Source organism: Neoarius graeffei, chromosome 4, assembly GCF_027579695.1.
Source record: "Neoarius graeffei isolate fNeoGra1 chromosome 4, fNeoGra1.pri, whole genome shotgun sequence".
Lineage (NCBI taxonomy): Eukaryota > Metazoa > Chordata > Actinopteri > Siluriformes > Ariidae > Neoarius > Neoarius graeffei.
In genome coordinates, this window is record NC_083572.1 from 29,002,078 (window position 1) to 29,022,322 (window position 20,245).

The window sequence follows — 20,245 nt, forward strand, 5'->3', positions numbered from 1 at the left end:
TTTGTACTCACTCCCAGAACAGTGAACAGGAGGGTGATGAAGAAAAGGAGGGGTCGATGGCCCATACAACATCTGGTGGCCATAAGGAAAAACTGCTCCTGAGCCATCTGACGCACTGACCTAGAAATTATAGAGTGGAGGAGTGAGAGCAAGGTTCTGGAGATGAATAATGTATGCTTTTTTTTGTTTTTGATCTCCACCAAATGGTAGAAATGTCAAACATGCATGGTGCAAATGCAGCACAAATGCTGGACAAAATGTTACAGTTTGAAACCAACACTCAAGGGCTTATTCTACAACAATCAAACTAGCCAGAAATTTTGAGAACATGCATAGGAAATGTATGTATAGTAATACAATGCAACTGTGTGTGTACTTGGTACTAACTTGCTCTGACAGTGCAACAGCAGGTCGATGATGAAGGTCTGCCAAGCCTTCTCTTTGCTGAGTGTATCCAGGGCCGTTGGCATGAGAGCAAAACAAAGTGTCATGGTCTCCAGAGCCTCGCAGCATAGAAGCTCATCCTCCATATCTGGCTCATTACCTGCATTCGTCTGTAAATCACTACTGGTTAGAGCAGGTCTGACTGCTCAGCTATGAGATATAGCAAGCAAATTGAACACTCCTGCTGTGAGGACATTAGTAAAACAACAGGCATTCAAATTAAGAAATTGCCTGAAAAAAAAAATAGGAAGAGTGTTGGTCTTTTTCCCTTGAATTTTAGGCACTTTTACCTTCTCATATATCTTACTGATCTCCTCATTGGAGCTGAAGACTAGCTGAATACTTCCACAGCCTGAAGCCCACACAATTTTCTGCACTGCTCGTATCACACTGATGTCTGGAATGTACTTTGATGCCTGGAAGAAATTCTGAGGATGGTGAAAATTTTGGAATGTGTTAAGAGTGCTTTACTGTTAAAAACCTTTTAAGTAAATCTTTAAGTGTATTTTGGTTTGACAGGTGTTGCAAATTGCATGTGAAATTTTGGTACCTCATCAAAGATCTGCTGGGCCAGTCGGATAGCCACATTGCGCAACATGCATTCTGAGGCAGGATTAGGGATGTTCTGGAGAGCATTCTGAAGCACCAAGGCCTGGTCATGAGTTGCCTGATTTATCTAAGTATCAAATTAATAGTTAACGACAAGCACAAATTATTACTTTCTTATATCAGATAAATATACTCAGTACTGCACAACAGCCAATCCAGTGCTTGATGTCCCTTACTGGTGATGTAGGGTTGGTGCCCTCCACCACAGGCTGGCAAGCCTCTGCCACTGCTTTAACATGCCCGAACCCAATGGCAGTGAGCAGCAGCTTGCCAATTTTCAGAGCATTTAGGTAGGCACCACGACGCGTCTCCATGTCGGTGTTGGGTAGGAAGTTATTCCTGACGAGCATGCCCAGTACCAATGGGAGACCACCACTTTTAAGGAAGTTGTATTGGAAAACACTGGCATTTTCACCCAGAGTGCCACTGGCTGGCATAAGAAGGGCATACACAACCTAGCAATTGGAAAGTCTAGTTAGGGTTGCACAAAGTATGCTTTTACTAGTTACTCACATTCTTGGCGAGCGGTATTAGCTAGCTTTTCACTGTTACCATGACAACTAACCACTGCAACATCCAGAATCATCAATTTTTTTTTTTTTTACCAAGTATGTATAAACATTTTTGTATCTGATATACTACTTAGTATGATAGTATGCAGTTTGGGATGTAACCATGGAGAGACCGGAACGTGTATATGGACTGTATTTAAAAATTTTTTTTTTTTTTTTTAGTCAGTCATTCTTCTTGGCGGCACGGTGGTGTAGTGGTTAGCGCTGTCGCCTCACAGCAAGAAGGTCCTGGGTTCGAGCCCCGGGGCCGGCGAGGGCCTTTCTGTGTGGAGTTTGCATGTTCTCCCCGTGTCTGCGTGGGTTTCCTCCGGGTGCTCCGGTTTCCCCCACAGTCCAAAGACATGCAGGTTAGGTTAACTGGTGACTCTAAATTGACCGTAGGTGTGAATGTGAGTGTGAATGGTTGTCTGTGTCTATGTGTCAGCCCTGTGATGACCTGGCGACTTGTCCAGGGTGTACCCCGCCTTTCGCCCATAGTCAGCTGGGATAGGCTCCAGCTTGCCTGCGACCCTGTAGAAGGATAAAGCGGCTAGAGATAATGAGATGAGATGAGTCATTCTTCTTTAATATTTTCTTGGGAACTTTTAATTAGCAGCAAACTGTAAAAACCTCTGCATTTCCATTAGGGTTTTTCAGCCATTGATGAATTCTCATAAAACCTTTAGTCACATACAAACACACAAAGTTAAACTGTCTGCATACCTCAGTAAGATAGAGAATTTGTGAAGGTGAGGGGCCAAAGAAGCAAGAATCTAAGCTGGGACTGAGACTGTTCTCTCCCAGCTTAGCATGATCCAAACAGATTGCACGCAGATTCTCCACTGTAGTGTTGTCTAGAGAGACACAAATTAAAATTTTCAAAACCACCTGCATTCACCTTAAGTAAAATGGCTTGTGATAAGATCTTCTTAATAAAGGCATTGCTGTGTTAAACAGAAACCTGGAGGTATGAGCTTCATAAGGACCCTGGCTCCATCCCGTAGTAAAGGCATGTTTAATGTGGAGCCCAAATCAGCAATCTGCCACAGGAATGAAATATACCGTAGGTGCAGTGACATAATCTGTAAAAGGAAGATAAGCAGATTACCACACTTTTTTTTGCAACTTGGTTATCTACCATACCTACCAACTAGAAAGCTCTCCTCTATCAAACGATAGCTACAAACCAACGTGGGTGAGGCAAACTTGTGCTTTCGCTGAGACATTCTGAGCTAGCGAACAGCATCATAGGGTACCATAACACATTCAGAGGAAAGTGTTAACTGCCCTCTATCCATATACATGACACTCATGATTGTCTTGTGTCACACTGACTGACAGGGGAGAGAGTAATGCAATGCCTACCAGCCAGAGTTCAGCTAATTTTACTCTATAGGCCTCCCAGCCACAGATGGCTATAATCTTTGAATGACTGGGAGCATGCTGTTCTGTCGCGCCACTCTGGAACCATGACTACATGTTTTAAGTGTGACGGAGTGAATATTAGCTTCACACCATATAATTACTGTACACAAGTACTGTAGTACTGAAGTACAATATTTAATTATTCCCAAAACCAAGATGGTGGCTCACCACTCCTGGGAGGCAGCTCTCCACCTCTGCATTGGGCCCATCACTGTACTGGTTGCCATGGTTTCCAGGTGAGCCCGTGGATGAGTCAGAGGAGCTGTCAGGACTGGAGGGCATGTGGGAGCTGACTTGGGTCAACTTCGCAGTGATTAGCTATGGAAAGAGAACAGCGAAAAATAATAAAATTAAGCATTGGCAAACATATTAAAACGTTCTTGCTTGTATCTGTAAAATACTGTGCTCACAGTTTTGTCTTTAAGATTGAGCTGTTCTATTAGCTTGCGGTCATCAGCTGGGTCCACAGCTTCTCCGCCAATGAAAAGCTCAATTTTGGTATGTACACTGTTGGCTTTGATGCGGTTCAGGATGCAGCGACGTACTGAGCCAATGGTGTCATTAGTATGAGACCAGATGTCAATGTCATCCACCTGCCGACCTTGGTTAGGAAATCGCACCACCAGGGTAATGTGTTTTCCACGAAATGCCCTGAAAGCAAGCAAAAGCATACCAGAATTTCACCTTATTACTTACCATTGAACGAGGCCAGATTTTTTTCCTAATTTAGTCACGATCAATTCCCATCCACCAGACAGGGTTCCCAACCACGACTTCATGAACTTATGCAATGTTACAGGATGATATAACACACTTGGAGGAAAGTGCTATTCATCCACTTCTGTATGCATGAACTCTCAGACACCCATGATTGGTTAGTGTCACTGTAACCGAGGGAAATTTTGCTCTCGAGAGCGTTCACACATCACTTGGATTCAAATTATTAATCTCTGGATGATAGGGCAAATGCTTTTCTGTGGCACCACTTGGGAGCCTGCCACCTTTTAATTTTATGCCAGTTCTGAATTGTATTGTGTGTGCGTGCATGCGTGTGTGTGTACACACACACACAAAATATATATACACACAACCCCGATTCCAAAAAAGTTGGGACAAAGTACAAATTGTAAATAAAAACGGAATGCAATAATTTACTAATCTCAAAAACTGATATTGTATTCACAATAGAACATAGACAACATATCAAGTGTCAAAAGTGAGACATTTTGAAATTTCATGCCAAATATTGGCTCATTTGAAATTTCATGACAGCAACACAGCTCAAAGAAGTTGGGACAGGGGCAATAAGAGGCTGGGAAAGTTAAAGGTACAAAAAAGGAACAGCTGGAGGACCAAATTGCAACTCATTAGGTCAATTGGCAATAGGTCATTAACATGACTGGGTATAAAAAGAGCATCTTGGAGTGGCAGCGGCTCTCAGAAGTAAAGATGGGAAGAGGATCACCAATCCCCCTAATTCTGCACTGACCAATAGTGGAGCAATATCAGAAAGGAGTTCAACAGTGTAAAATCGCAAAGAGTTTGAACATATCATCATCTACAGTGCATATCATCATCAAAAGATTCAGAGAATCTGGAAGAATCTCTGTGCATAAGGGTCAAGGCCGGAAAACCATACTGGGTGCCCATGATCTTCAGGCCCTTAGACGGCACTGCATCACATACAGGCATGCTTCTGTATTGGAAATCACAAAATGGGCTCAGAAATATTTCCAGAGAACATTATCTGTGAACACAATTCACCGTGCCATCCGCCATTGCCAGCTAAAACTCTATAGTTCAAAGAAGAAGCCGTATCTAAACACGATCCAGAAGCGCAGACATCATCTCTGGGCCAAGGCTCATTTAAAATGGACTGTGGCAAAGTGGAAAACTGTTCTGTGGTCAGACGAATCAAAATTTGAAGTTCTTTATGGAAATCAGGGACGCCGTGTCATTCGGACTAAAGAGGAGAAGGACGACCCAAGTTGTTATCAGGGCTCAGTTCAGAAGCCTGCATCTCTGATGGCATGGGGTTGCATTAGTGTGTGTGGCATGGGCAGCTTACACATCTGGAAAGACACCATCAATGCTGAAAGGTATATCCAGGTTCTAGAGCAACATATGCTCCCATCCAGACGACGTCTCTTTCAGGGAAGACCTTGCATTTTCCAACATGACAATGCCAAACCACATACTGCATCAATTACAGCATCATGGCTGCGTAGAAGAAGGGTCCGGGTACTGAACTGGCCAGCCTGCAGTCCAGATCTTTCACCCATAGAAAACATTTGGCGCATCATAAAATGGAAGATAAGACAAAAAAGACCTAAGACAGTTGAGCAACTAGAATCCTACATTAGACAAGAGTGGGTTAACATTCCTATCCCTAAACTTGAGCAACTTGTCTCCTCAGTCCCCAGACGTTTACAGACTGTTGTAAAGAGAAAAGGGGATGTCTCACAGTGGTAAACATGGCCTTGTCCCAACTTTGAGATGTGTTGTTGTCATGAAATTTAAGAATCACCTAATTTTTCCTCTTTAAATGATACATCTATCTATCTATCTAGATACATACACACATACATACATTATATATATATATATATATATATATATATATATATATATATATATATATATATCAGTGGCGGCTGGTAGTCTTTCAAACAGGGGAGGCTGGTCGGTTACGATATTTCCAGATTTTAAAAGAAAAAAACACATAAATTTTGCCCATACTCTTGGCTCTGATCTGGCTGATTGTTGGCAGGGTCACAAACTGTGAAATAACAGGTTCTTTTGGCCCATTAGCCTACTGTCCAATATACATGATGGTGGTGTTGGGGGGGAGGGGTACATTTTATATTTTAAAATTGTGGCATGTTGTTTAAAAATTGACCTCGGCTGTGTTTTTGTTTAAAAATGTTTTCCAAATTGTAGCGGTGTTTAATTCATATCCAGAAAAACATATATTCCAATATAATATACTCAGCATAAACATTTTAAATAGATTCTATATTTTTGGTCCATCCATGACATATTACTAAAGTAGCCTATTTACTGTTGTTGATGTGGGTCACTTGCTGTTAGCCAATTCACGTTCTCGTACCAGGAGAGCTGAAAGGAACGAGTATTATTCCCTACCTTTTTCGCCAAGTCAATTTGAGGCGTTGGTCAATTTGAGGCGTTGGCTCTTTAATTTTAATTTTTTCCTCAAAAGGAAGACTGGCAAATGGCTTCGCCAAAATTAAATCAGCAATGCTTGGCATCCGTGTGCAGCTTTCTTGCTAGCTGACTAGCCCCCTCAAGTTCAAGTTCAGTCACTCAAATAAACGACATTTCTGGAACTAAGATAGCAAACTTGACAACACTATATTTACACTTTATTTACAATGAAAATATACTGTATACAAACTAAAAAAGCCGGTAGAAACCGTATGTAATGAATGAAATCGAAATGTAAGCCGATCTCTTACAATACACCACAGCACTTGCGAATCCGCAACCTGTGTGAAGTTGGCACCCCATATGGTGAAAATTTGAATAAAAACCTTTTCATTCGTTTGTGCATCGTTTGTGCACGATTGTGCAGGCAAAATGAGCGTTTGTGCACAAACAGTCTTTAAGATATTTCACTTTTAAGGGTTTGTGACCTTAGGTCACTCAGCACCCCATTAACATCCAAATGACTCGAAAATGGTCTGAATCGTTTGTGCACCGTTTGTGCAGGCAAAATTAACGTTTGTGCACAAACCGTTTTGATGTTATTTAACTTTTAATTTTTTGAAAGTAGGTCACGCAGCACCCCATTAACATCCAAATGACTCGAAAATGGTCTGAATCGTTTGTGCATCGTTTGTGCACATTTGTGCAGGCAAAATGAGCGTTTGTGCACAAACCGTCTTTAAGATATTTCACTTTTAAGAGGTTGTGACCTTAGGTCACTCAGCACCCCATTAACATCCAAATGACTCGAAAATGGTCTGAATCGTTTGTGCATCGTTTGTGCAGGCAAAATGAGCGTTTGTGCACAAACCGTCTTTAAGATATTTCACTTTTAAGAGGTTGGTGACTTTAGGTCACTCAGCACCCCATTAACATCCAAATGACTCGAAAATGGTCTGAATCGTTTGTGCATCATTTGTGCGGGCAAAATTAACGTTTGTGCACAAACCGTTTTGATGTTATTTAACTTTTAATTTTTTGAAAGTGGGTCACGCAGCATTGGCAGGGGTCAAGGGCGTTGCAAGGTTCAGGGGGCGTTTATTAAAAAAAGGTTGAGAACCACTGGTTTAGAGGTTGGCAGTTGTTTGGGTTTAGCAGGTCACCTTGTTCTTGTCATAGAATGTTCAGTGAATTGCTTTATTCATGTATGTATGGATATATTTGTGTCATTTTATTGTGCACAATATGTTGTGCTTTGTGATTATATGGCGTTGTAGTGCCATTTGTTGTTCAGGACACTTGATAGAAATGATCTAAGCTGGAAAACAAGCTGTCAAGGAAAACACCACTTTGTCTGAACTAATAAATAAGGCCAAATGTCTGGCAACTGTGTTGTTTATTCATGGTGTGAACACATGGCACATGAACGTACAATAAAAATGGCTGAAATGATCAGACTGTATCAAGTCTGGTATAAACAAGACAGACTATAACATGTAAAACGTTTAGTCTGGCAGTGCAACATTCAGAAAGCTGCAGGCTGTGGGTGGGCCATTCAAACTGCCTCTGAATGCCATGACAGAAAAATGCAACAGTGACTTCAGTTCCCACCCCAACAGTGGCTAACTAACCAACCCAACAATTCAAACGGGGGGCCTTGTGTTGTGAGTGGAGGATGCATTTGCTGTCCTTTTGTGATGGACCTTCAATGCTTGCGGTACTAAATAAACAAGCCAGGCAAAAATATTATCCTCAATAAAAAATATTTTCAATCTTTGGTAAAGATGACGACATGCGGAAGGATAGTAGACTTTTCTCTGGCCATTGTGACCCCTTTGGCCAGGTCATCATATTCCTCCCAGTTACGAGAGGAACGGCGACAGAGGGCCACATAATGTCAAAGACCTTTTTTTCTTGTCCCTGGCTGAAAAGCAACAATGCCCCTGAGTGTGAACTGATCCTGTTGCAGCATGATGTTTACTGGGAATTGATTTAGCATAATGTGCTGCGTTGTTCCCAACTCCACAAAAAGGATTTCTCCACTGGCATAGGTGTGTGTGACCACACCATCACACCTTTGCACATCAGATGAGGAGTCGGCTTCATCATTATCGACTGGCTGATGGCACTCTACGGGGTGGAGATGGAGGCCATCTTCAATTGCTGCCTGGAGATCTTTTATTCCCCTTCCGCCCAAAGTTTTGAAATTCACAGGAACGAGCGGTAAGCTCCTTGAATCATTGCGCGGGCAGGTAGGAGAAGAGCAGCTAGTGGTGAAGGTCAGCGTGTCAACATCTTTCATTGTGTCTGTTACGATTCGAGACACATTACATGCTGCATTAATTTGGTGTGCCCCACCCAGTCATCATTCCACTCCTGATGTGTAATTTCTAGCTTAATGTCAATTTCATTTCTGATTCCAGTGTGTTTCTTTTCATCAGAGCTGTCAACAGATTCGGCCTCCAAGTCATTCTCCACATTTTCATTTGACTGAATCTCCCGTACTTCATCAGTGCTTTCATCACTGCCATTATTTTCTGAATGTATCCCTAGGATTTTCCAGCTATCGTGTCTGTTTAACTTAACAATTGTGTACAGAGTTTTGGGTTTTACTGTCCCTCCAAGCTGCTTGCTGAGATCAGCCCACACTGGGTCTGTGGGACCAACAATTTTCTCGTCATATATGATCCTGTCTCGGGCAGTGGTGAAGACCTGTATGACTTCATCCCTGTCATACTGAGATGGCCTTGGCATCTGGTGCAAAGGAAAGTAGAGTGTCATTGCCAGGGTGTACCAACTCATACCAAAAAAGCTGGGAGACTTGGTAATTATGAATAAATAGGCAACATACTAGGTGTTAAAATAAAATAAAGATAATTATTATTTCGGAAAACACACACATTTTCATTTTATACATGGTTAATATATGACCAAACACATATATTATAGAGGTGTCTTATGTGGCCAAGATCATTTGAAAACTGCCTCAACCATCATGACCTCATATAGTGATTTTTCACAGAGCCAATAGCAACTTTTGGGCTTTTTTTTTCAACACTGATTTCTATGCATGTGACAAATAGAACACCTTGCAATATATTTCCCACAAAATTGTAATTTTGGCTGGATATTTTTCACACTGATGTGTCTTAACACAACTCTCTTTGCACAAAATTATATTTGCATCTTACCAAGTGTCCAAAACTTTTAGGAATTGGATTTGTAACTTAATTAAATCTGTCATAAATAGGTGAAGACAAAAGTGTATGAAGTATAAAAGAAGTATGCAGTTACCTTGGCCAGATGGCTGTGCCCGTGGCGGGTGCAGCAGAAATGTTTTTGTATTAAACATAAGCAGAGTCTTATTGCCCAAAGGCCCTCTCACCCTCTGAAAAAATTGATACATTTCAGAATTTTCCCAGGCTAGTCCCAGGGTTCCCATGGGTGCTTGAAATCGTGGTAAATGCTTGAATTTCAATTGTGTGTTTTCAAGGTTGTGAAAATGCTTTAATTTTAGTCTAAAGTCTAACCAAAACATATAATAGTTGGAAAATCCTAAAAAAATAACACAAGTAAGAGCATTTTAAAATGAAGTATATTGACTGCCAACATGAATGCACAAATAAAAGGCTGTCACAGAGAGGCTGTGTCACTCAGAACAGGCCTGGCGCCATGGGGGGGGGCGAAAGGGGGCGTCGCCCCCTCGTGGCTACAGCCCCGCCCCCTCAACGGAGACTCAGATCACTTAATTGTTTTCTTATGAAAATATAATGTATTATAGACGTATTAATAATTTGCATTTTCAAATACGAAATATTAAGTGGTTGCGCATTGCACAAAAATACATTTCACGTAAATCACTACTAAAACTGGCACGGTAGGACAAATCTGATTGGTTGTTATGATTCTTACGTTGCAATCGTAGAATTCAACTGTATTAAGGTAGGATTATTTCAAAAAGCCTGAATTTAATATTAACCCTGTTTTAGACATATGTATCAATCCTAACTACTGGGGACTAGTTATTGTGGGTGTGTGTGTGAAATGCTGACACAGCTGCGCACACACAGACCTGTGATAAGGACAAGGGGAGGGGTCGTGCGGGCGGGCGGGGGTTTTACATGTACACTTACAAGTGCACTGTCTCTGCAATATCCTGTAATATGCAGTCAGTTTACGGGAGTAGGCTTTCCCCTTCCGAATTAAACGAATTCAATCACAACATTGTGAATCCATTTTCTTTCTTTGTAGGCTAAGTTTATCTCCGTTTATGTTGGTGTATGGGTTCATATATGGTCCGCTTTGTGCGCAAATAGCGTAAGAATATGTGTCGTTGACGTCACCCCCCATGCAGCGGGGGTGAAAATTCATCACTTCAGAGTGTTTAGTCCCCTACACGCCTAAACTGGGATCGCGGATTAAGTGGTTAGCGTTGACTCGGTGCGAGTCAGGAAGGCTATTACTGGTGCAGCCGCGGGGTCTGTTGATTTTTTTAAATTAGTATGATTTTGGCCGCCGAGCCAAGTACCTTAGACTTGCATTGACGTTTTGTTTTCATGCCGCGGAGCTATTTGTATGTATTTTAAATTTAAAGGACTTGCCTGTAGGTTTGTGTGTGTTGTTTTATGTTTGGCATCTTTCCGGTTGTACCGCGTGTCTGTGAGAAAACTGGAGGGGAGGGGTAACAGGTGGGCACGGGTGTTGATAAAGCACAACTGCCCTGGTAATATATGTCACATGATTTTCCCGGACTAAAGCAACCTTCGGGGCCGAGGTTTTGTGGTTGGCGCAGTTAATTGTTTGAAACACGTTGTCAGACCGCCATCACTACTACACACTATATGAAAAATATTTGCCCCCTTGCGATTTCTAATTGCCCCCTTAGTAAACTGTTCCTGGTGCCGGGCCTGACTCAGAAGCAAAGATGTTGATGGACTAATTACTCATTTATTACACAGAAAGATTGAACTATCAAAATGGCTGGCATATAAGGCCTATTTCTGTGATGTAGAGTTCTGTGAAGTCATTGTATGAGTTATGATATCATGAAATACCCATTGTCAATAAGCCCACTATGACACTTCAACAATGACAAATTGAGGATTCACAATGCTTGATTAATGCACATGATGCAGACATTTAACATTGTTGTGTGTGGCAAAGATCATTCAAAATGAAAAAAGAAGACTTAACTGTCCTCTGATTACAGAATGGAAAATATTTTAACATTTTTCAAGTCATGAACCCTCCAGGTTAATGGGGTGCTGCGTGACCCACTTTCAAAAAATTAAAAGTTAAATAACATCAAAACGGTTTATGCACAAACGTTAATTTTGCCTGCACAAACGTGCACAAACGATGCACAAACGATTCAGACCATTTTCGAGTCATTTGGACGTTAACGGGATGCTGCGTGACCTAATTTCAAAAAATTAAAAGTTAAATTACATAAAAACGGTTTGTGCACAAACGTTAATTTTGCCTGCACAAATGTGCACAAACGATGCACAAACGATTCAGACCATTTTCGAGTCATTTGGATGTTAATGGGGTGCTGCGTGACCTACTTTCAAAAAATTAAAAGTTAAATAACATCAAAACGGTTTGTGCACAAACGTTAATTTTGCCTGCACAAATGTGCACAAACGATGCACAAACGATTCAGACCATTTTCGAGTCATTTGGATGTTAATGGGGTGCTGAGTGACCTAAGGTCACCAACCTCTTAAAAGTGAAATATCTTAAAGACGGTTTGTGCACAAACGCTCATTTTGCCTGCACAATCGTGCACAAATGATGCACAAACGAATGAAAAGGTTTTTATTCAAATTTTCAACATATGGGGTGCCAACTTCACACAAACGAATCCGCATGGGACTGAACTGATGTTGCCAGATACTGCTGACGTTATCCGGCCCAAAATATGTTCAAAACCCGCCAAAATGCACTTAAAAACTCCCTATTGGGTGGTAAACCTACCAATCTGGCAACACTGTACCGCTGCCTGTCTATAGTTGAAACGAGCTGTCAATCAAAGAAAATATCCGGCCACTTTCACCAATCACCAGTCTCCTCGCGGAAACTGCCATGTGCCTCCCATGTGAGGCTCGGAGTCCGTAGGCGGGCATTTTTGCAGTATTTGTCCAATAATCGTCTTGCATTTTGAGATTGAAAAGCGCAGAGCTCCCAAATGCCATTGAAGTCCACTGAGGCTGGGAGTCCGTGAGACTCCGTGGGTGGGCGTTTTCGCAGTATTTGTCCAATAATCGTCTTGCATTTTGAGATTGACAAGCACATAGCTCCCAATCCACTGAGGCTGGGCTGCATCGCGCTGTCACGAGGGGGAAAAACTCACGCATACATTAGGCGAACTGGGGAAAGTTATAACGGAATGATTTCGCACTGTAGTTGGGTTGAGCACATATTTCTATGATTCTGGATCTGAAATAGCAATGTTATAAGGTCGGCTATAACATAAGCCTAGCGCAATTCATCCTACACGATGTTCGCCATTTTTAGAGGAGGCTGAGCCTCCCTCGTTGTCTTAGAGCAATCACCCGTGATATTATATATATATATATATATATATATATATATATATATACACACATACACACACACACACACACTTACTTTATCTCATTATCTCTAGCCGCTTTATCCTGTTCTACAGGGTCGCAGGCAATTTGGAGCCTATCCCAGCTGACTACAGGCGAAAGGCGGGGTACACCCTGGACAAGTGCGCGTGCATGTGTATACACACACACACACACACACACACCCTTGCAAAAGTATTCTTCCCCTTGGTGTTTGTCCTGTTTTGTCACATTACAAGCTGGAATTAAAATGGATTTCTGGAGTTAGCACCATTTGATTTACACAACATGCCTACCACTTTAAAGGTGCACATTGTTTTTTTATTGTGACGCAAACAATAATTAAGAGGAAAAAACAGAAATCTGTTTGAACTTGAACTTTTTGGCCATCATGGGAAATGCCATGCGTGGCGCAAACCCAACGCCCTGAGAACACCATCCCTACAATTAAGCATGGTGGTGGCAGGATCATGCTATGGGGATGTTTTTCATCTGCAGGGACAGGAAAGCTGGTAAGGACTGAAGGAAAGATGAATGGCACTAAATGCAGGGCAATTCTGGAGGAAAACCTGTTTGAGTCAGCCAGAGGTGTCAGACTGGGATGAAGGTTCTCAGTCCAGCAGGACAATGACCCTAAACATACTGCTAAAGCTATACTGGAGTGGTAAAAGGGAAACATTTCAATGTCTTGGAATGGCCTAATCAAAGCCCAGACCTCAAACCTATTGAGAATCTGTGGAGTAACTTAGATTGCTGTACACCAACGCAACCCATCTAACTTGAAGGAGTTGGAGCAGTTTTGCTTTGAGGAATGGGCAAAAATCCCAGTTGCTAGATGTGCTAAGCTAATAAAGATATACCCCAAGAGACTTGCAACTGTAATTGTAACAAAAGATGGCTCTAGAAAGTATTGATTATGAGGGGGTGAATACTTTGCACACTCCAGATTTTTGTTTTTTCATCTTAATTATTGTTTGTGTCACAATAAAAAAACAAAAAAACGTGCACCTTTAAAGTGGTAGGCATGTTGTGTAAATCAAATGATGCTAAGCCCCCAAAAATCCATTTTAATACCAGCTTGTAATGCGACAAAACAAAACAAACACTAACGGGGATGAATACTTTTGCAAGGCACTGTGTGTGTAATATAAATAAATAAATAAATAAATATATATATATATATATATATATATATATATATATATATATGCTATACTATGTTTATGAAATTTTAGGTCTGGTTTACCAAAAGTGTTAAAACACAAACATTATGATAAAACGGAAGAATGAGATCTGAGCATAGCTTACCTGGACATGGGAAGAATGGTTCTCTCCTCATGGTATTCACTGTCACATTCATTAATATACTCTTTAAGCACAGTCAACACTCTAACCATACGAATAGCCTCCTGTCGAGCACAATTTATGCTGTCCTTATCCCCATCCAGCACGCAAAGGGTATCATACGAGGCCTTCAGGCGGTCAAAACAAGACTGGATGAAGTCTTCATGGATCTCTACCTGTGAGTCACACAATGCCATATTTAGACATCAATTCAATATTTTATGCAGACTGGAAAAAAGATCGGCCTTTACCTGATTGACTTGTAATTTTGGTCCAAGGTTTGTGTAAATCTCTTTCAGTAGATCTATTGCCCGATTGGCAATGTCATCACTTCCTTGAATCACAACCTGTGGAACACATTAAAAGCTGGTTATTTCTTCCCAAAGGTGGTGTTGATACTTACAGATGGCCTTTTTCAAATATTGTTAGCAACAGTGCTAATACTCTACCAATCATGGGACATTTGCAGAAAGATAAAACGTGCAAGAACTTACCCTCCAGAGGTAGTCAAGGCCAATGAGCTCCAGATCATCCATCATGTATGCCCTGCGCTTAGCTACTAGCTTGCCCTCCCGACAATTCACTGCCTTAAAGAAGCGCTCAAAGCATTTCATCCCATTTTCTGTCAGTAGTGAGGGGTCCAGCTGCAGCACGTTGTTCTCAAAGAAGTCCTTGTTGATGTCTGGGTCAAGGTCAGGCTCATCACCCATGAGTTTGGAGTACCATTTGAAACAAGCCTCACGATCACAAAGGAAGACTGCATTCTCTGCCAGGCACTTCCAAATCTGCTTAGCTTGCGGAGCACACAGCCATAACTGCCCATCTTTCAATAGGAATCTACACAGAGAGAGGCAAGAGAAATTTTTCATGCACTTATTGTCCTACTAAAAATTCAAGTACACACTTCAGCATCCTGATACATTACTTAAACCCTTGAAATCAACAAACTACCATTTCCTTCATGGTTAAATCATACCACAAAGAAACTTTTCTTTTTTGACCAAATTTCTAAACATGTGGCATTCAATTCTGAGAAGTCTGCATCACCAAATAATCCATACGTGCACTGTGACAAGAATGAAGAAAAAGTGCAAACTTCAGGGCATACATGGCAATACAAGTCAAATTGCATTCCATAAGCAACGTTCATGCAAAGTTCAGTAATCTAACCAGTGGCACTGTAAAGGAGTAGGATATAAAATAGCAAGACTTCACTTGCTATGGACACCTGACCATCACACCCATATATGGGCCTTTGCCAAACTGTTGCCACAAAGTTGGGAGCACACAACTGTACATGGAGCAGCCATGGCCTACAGGGTAGAGAAGCAGCCTTGGGCCCAAAGTGTCACCGGTTCGATTCCTTGGACCAGCAGGAAAATCCATGGCTGAAGTGCCCTTGAGCAAGGCACCCAACCCCCAACTGTTCCCCAGGCACTGGGTGTATGCGCTTATTGTACAGCTTATTGACTAGATAAGAATGTCTGCTAAATGCCTGTAATGTAATGTACATGATATCTTTGTATGCTGCAGCTTTAAATATTCCCTTCATGAAAATTTGAAGGCCCACATCTGTTCCATCTTGACAATGCCCCTGCACAAAGAAAGCTGTGCAAAGTAATGGTTTGCCAAGGTTGGTGTGGAATAACTTGAGTGGCCTGCACACAGCCCTGACCTCAACCCCACTGAACACCTTTGGAATAAAATGGAACAGCGACTGCGCCCCAGGCCTCCTCGCCTGACATTAATAACTGACCTCACACGTTCTTGTGGATGAACAGACAAGTCCCCACACTGCAAAATCTAGTGAAAAGTCTTCCCAGAAACCTACAAGTTATTACAACACTAATTTACAGGGGGAGTAAATCTAGAATGGCATGTAGGCATGATGGTCAGGTGTCCACAAGCTTTGGGCATACATTGTTATTTTTACAACCAGATTTTTGGGTTGTTTTTGGTAAATATTTTAAAATAAACACACAAATATATTACCCTTTTAACCAAACAGACATTTCAATATTTTAGCATGTCAAAGTATAGCATCACACACTGCTACCTTTCTATTATTTTTGCTAACATGTCTGAATTACATTTATACAAGCATATACTTGGACCTGAATAATTTCACTAGGTTTATTTAAGCTTAAATAAGTACGGAAGAGGCCATTTCTGACCTCAGAAAATTGAGTCTCTCCTGGACTTCTTGCACATGGCTGTAGCGGCTGCCCACACGAACTGTCTGAGGATCAAAACTGAGATGCTCTGTAGACCACACACAGTTTTAGAACCAAAGTTTGTCATGGAACTTACACACACACACACAGTCTTCCAATGCAAGAAAAGTTTCAAATAAGTTACCCATCTAACTCTGTCTCTAAAAAAATACCAAGCAAAAGCTTTTAAAAAAAGCTTTAAAAAAAAAGAATAAATAATAATAATAATAATAATAAAAATAATAAAAATCACATTTGTGCAGTCACTGCACATGCCTTTAGAGAATTGTCGCATGTTCTCCATGTAAGCAGACAGGTTCTCTGCAACCAGTGTGACCAGTGCATGGTTGTGCTGCAGTTGGTTGATCAAGTCATGTCGGTAGAACACGTGAGGACTCCGTTGCGTCTGGCTGTCAGGGTGAACACAAACATGCAGAAACACTGAAGAACACTATCAAAGCAGAATCAACAGAAGTGGCTAGAAATTCAAATTAACTCTAACCATATTAAATTCAGTGCTCCCATTCTTTTAAAGGAAGTATCAGGAATCGCTGATAGATTCCCACTATTGTGATGGCTATTAAATTGGATGATTTAAACAGGACTGTGAAATAGAAATGACAAAATCCGAGGAAACAATTTTAGCAGGGGGTCTGGGGGGCGCAGCTCCCCAGGAGCCGTGGGCCTGGGGGCCGCAGGGCCCCAGAAGCTGAACAGATTTTGTGTATATTGATAGATTTGAAGCATCTCCTGAAAGCAAATATTTTCTCAACCATGCCATTTAATTTGAACTGTTATTATTATGTTGAAATAATACAATTTGAACTGATTTACCTTTTAACTGATAAGGGTTCACTTGAAGAATGAAAATATATCAATAACATACCTCATATTGTAAATTCACTTGTATTCTTGTGTCGATTTGCATCAATTCATTGGGTACCACAATGTCTTTTCCAGGGGGGGAATTCTAGACTGACTATTAAATAATAGTCACTAATGTTCTTGTTTTTGAACTGATTCAATACCAAAATGTCTTTGTTCATGTTAGACAGATTCTAGTCAAAAACTATATACAACTATTTACAAGTCAATATTTATATTTATTTCCTTTTCTTTGTTAGTAGTTTCTTCAGCTTAGAAAGCCTACTCTTTTCTTTCTGACTTTCTATATGCAGGGATGTGATTTGGGGCTGGTGAAATTATCTGAAAATTTTAGCCGGGGGTCTGGGGGCCGCAGGCCCCCAGCTGGTCCAGGGCAGCACCCTGGTGGGGGGACAAGGGGGGAAGCCCCCCGAAGCTCCTGGGTTTTGGGGTTTTCTGACTTAAAAATTGTACTAAAATGGCAAGCAAACACACAAGAAAAAACTTGTCATGATTAACAAATTCAAGCCAATTTAATGGTCAACATGCAACTCTGACACACACACACACACACACACACACACTCTCTCACTCGCGCGCTCTCTCTCTCTCACTCACGCGCGCTCTCTCTCTCACTCACGCGCGCTCTCTCTCTCTCGCACGCGCGCTCTCTCTCACGCACGCGCGCTCTCTCACTCGCGCGCGCTCTCTCATTCGCGCGCGCTTTCTCTCTCTCGCGCGCGCTCTCTCACTCGCTCTCACTCGCGCGCTCTCTCTCTCTCTCGCTCTCTCACACACACACACACACACACACACACTCTCTCACTCACACCCCCCCCCCCCAAAGAACCAGCGCGGCAGGGCCCGATGTAATTCGCCCCGAGGCGAGCCGCGGCGCTCCGCTTAGGTTTCGTTTCTATCCCGGGCTCCAGCCCGACTTTGCACGCTCGTAGCTCGGGCAGGGGAGGTCCCAGCATCCCCAAACTTGACAGCCAGAGACCTCTGCCCTCTCCCCAAAGAACGAAATCGCTGAACAAATGTCTCACAGTCTCATGTCCAACGTCTGTAGCAACCTCTTTCTCCAACCATTCCCAGCGGAACTTGTTTTTCACTATTCTGTCGATTTCTTTAACTCGATTTGCATCTTTACGCTCGATCACGGAGGCTGCCATCTTTCAACTCTGTTTGAAGCGAGCTTACGTACAGCTATCTAACAAGCGCGTTCATTGGTTGTTACAGAGCGATGGGCCAATCACGTACCTCGTTTCATCTCAATGACGTAATTGCGTAAATGACGTAATTACGTCAATGAGATGAAACGAGGTACATGATTGGCCCATCGCTCTGTAACAACCAATGAATGAGCTCGCTTCAAACAAAGAGTTGAAAGATGGCAGCCTCCGTGATCGAGGCGTAAAGATGCAAATCCGAGGCTGCCATCTTTCAAACAAAGTCGGAACGAATAGGATACGAATGTGGATTTGAGGGAAAAATCGGAAGCATTTTTTTTTCAAGTTTTGAGGTGAAAAAAGCGGAATTCCGCGAATTCGCGGAAAAATCACATCCCTGTATATGGCTTTTCCTTGCTCTTTTGGTCTCTCTTTCATTACATATTCATGATAACAATGAACATTATGAACAATAACATAAGTTAAAACTACATAAATAATAAATGTGAACAAGATGGTCTACCTGGTAATCTATAGTTCAACAGCTTCAATTTCACCAATTCCGCATGTTTTTTTCCTTTAACATGGTCAACCAAACGTGTTCTTCCGCCAGAACCGTACTTCACATCCTGATGGCACAAGATGTAGTAAGCTTTCGCTGGTTCTTTTATCTTCCGTATGTGCTCATGGAGATATTCACTACCGGCTTTAAACTCCAGCCATCGCCAATTCCATGGATTTTTGATGCCGTTTTCCTTGTCAATGTTTTTGACATCGTCGGTCTCACCATCCTCCCTCTGAACGATGTCCCTCCGTGACGCGGACATACCGCGAAATTCTCCTTTTCAAAACCGTTGATATTGAAAGCGTGTTTAAAGAGCACAATGGTAAAACGAAAAGAACACAAGATTCGCGCCATGGTTTGTAAGCATGGCACAAATGCCGTAAACTGGTCTGTCACTGTCGGAAAAGAAAAAAAGATACCAAAAAAATTACAATGTCGTTACAGAAAGAACAATTTGCGGTAGGCTCGTTCCCAGACTCGCCGGCTCGGTGATACTCGCTGTACGAGACTACTAGCGGTCGGTAGACAACAACCCCTACCCCCAATTTGTTATTGCAAAATTAGATGATTTACTAAAATTATATTTTTGGCGGCCAAATTCGCGGAATTCCGCGGATCCTTCACAGCCCTGTTTAAATATCTGCAGAAATGTGTGCTGTCTGCAGCTTTAGATGGACAAAAATAGTGTGTTGTATCTCGTCATGTGCATTTCTTTTTCATCTATTTTGTATTCTATATTCACTATCCACTTTAATAAGTACATCTGTACACTTGCTCATTTATGCAGTTATCCAGTCAACAAATCATTTGGCAGCAGCACAATGCATAAAATCATGCAGGTACAGGTCAAGAGCTTCAATTAATGTTCACGTCAAACATCAGAATGGAGGGGAAAAAAAATGTGACCTCTGTAACTTTACCCCGACATGGTTGTTGTTGCAAGATGAGCTTTTTTTGAACGTTTCAGAAACTGCTGATCTCCTGGGAAATATCACACAACAATCTCTAGTGTTTACACAGAATGGTGTGGAAAAACATCCAATGGGTGCAGAGTCTCTACAAGATGAAACACCTTGTTGATGAAAGAGATCAGAGAAGAATGACTGAGGTGGGTTTCCCAAAAGCATCGTATCACAAAGATCGTTAAATGGTAGAGCAAGCATCACAATGAACACACACTCTTCTAGTTAAGATGCTCTTAGCATTAAGAAGCTTTTGGGAAACCCACCCCAGACGAGTCTGAACTGACAAGAATCTTAGTCTATCAAGGGTACAGACTCACCCAAACTGGACAGTTGAA

At 41.7% G+C, this 20,245-nt stretch overlaps 1 protein-coding gene across 11 annotated transcripts in view; it reads right to left on the reverse strand.

The window, feature by feature from the left end:
- LOC132884962 (probable ubiquitin carboxyl-terminal hydrolase FAF-X) overlaps positions 1-20,245 on the reverse strand; it is a 289,340-nt gene that overhangs the window by 123,674 nt on the left and 145,421 nt on the right. For all 11 annotated transcript variants that reach the window (XM_060919101.1, XM_060919095.1, XM_060919100.1 and 8 more), the window contains 14 exons: positions 16,624-16,757; positions 16,309-16,396; positions 14,629-14,971; positions 14,386-14,481; positions 14,099-14,310; positions 3,440-3,680; positions 3,198-3,347; positions 2,566-2,686; positions 2,328-2,458; positions 1,230-1,508; positions 995-1,120; positions 735-872; positions 388-554; positions 12-120 (listed from right to left, as the gene is read on the reverse strand). In XM_060919101.1, the coding sequence (XP_060775084.1) occupies positions 12-120; positions 388-554; positions 735-872; positions 995-1,120; positions 1,230-1,508; positions 2,328-2,458; positions 2,566-2,686; positions 3,198-3,347; positions 3,440-3,680; positions 14,099-14,310; positions 14,386-14,481; positions 14,629-14,971; positions 16,309-16,396; positions 16,624-16,757 (2,335 nt within the window). The remainder of the gene's footprint in view (positions 1-11; positions 121-387; positions 555-734; positions 873-994; positions 1,121-1,229; positions 1,509-2,327; positions 2,459-2,565; positions 2,687-3,197; positions 3,348-3,439; positions 3,681-14,098; positions 14,311-14,385; positions 14,482-14,628; positions 14,972-16,308; positions 16,397-16,623; positions 16,758-20,245) is intronic.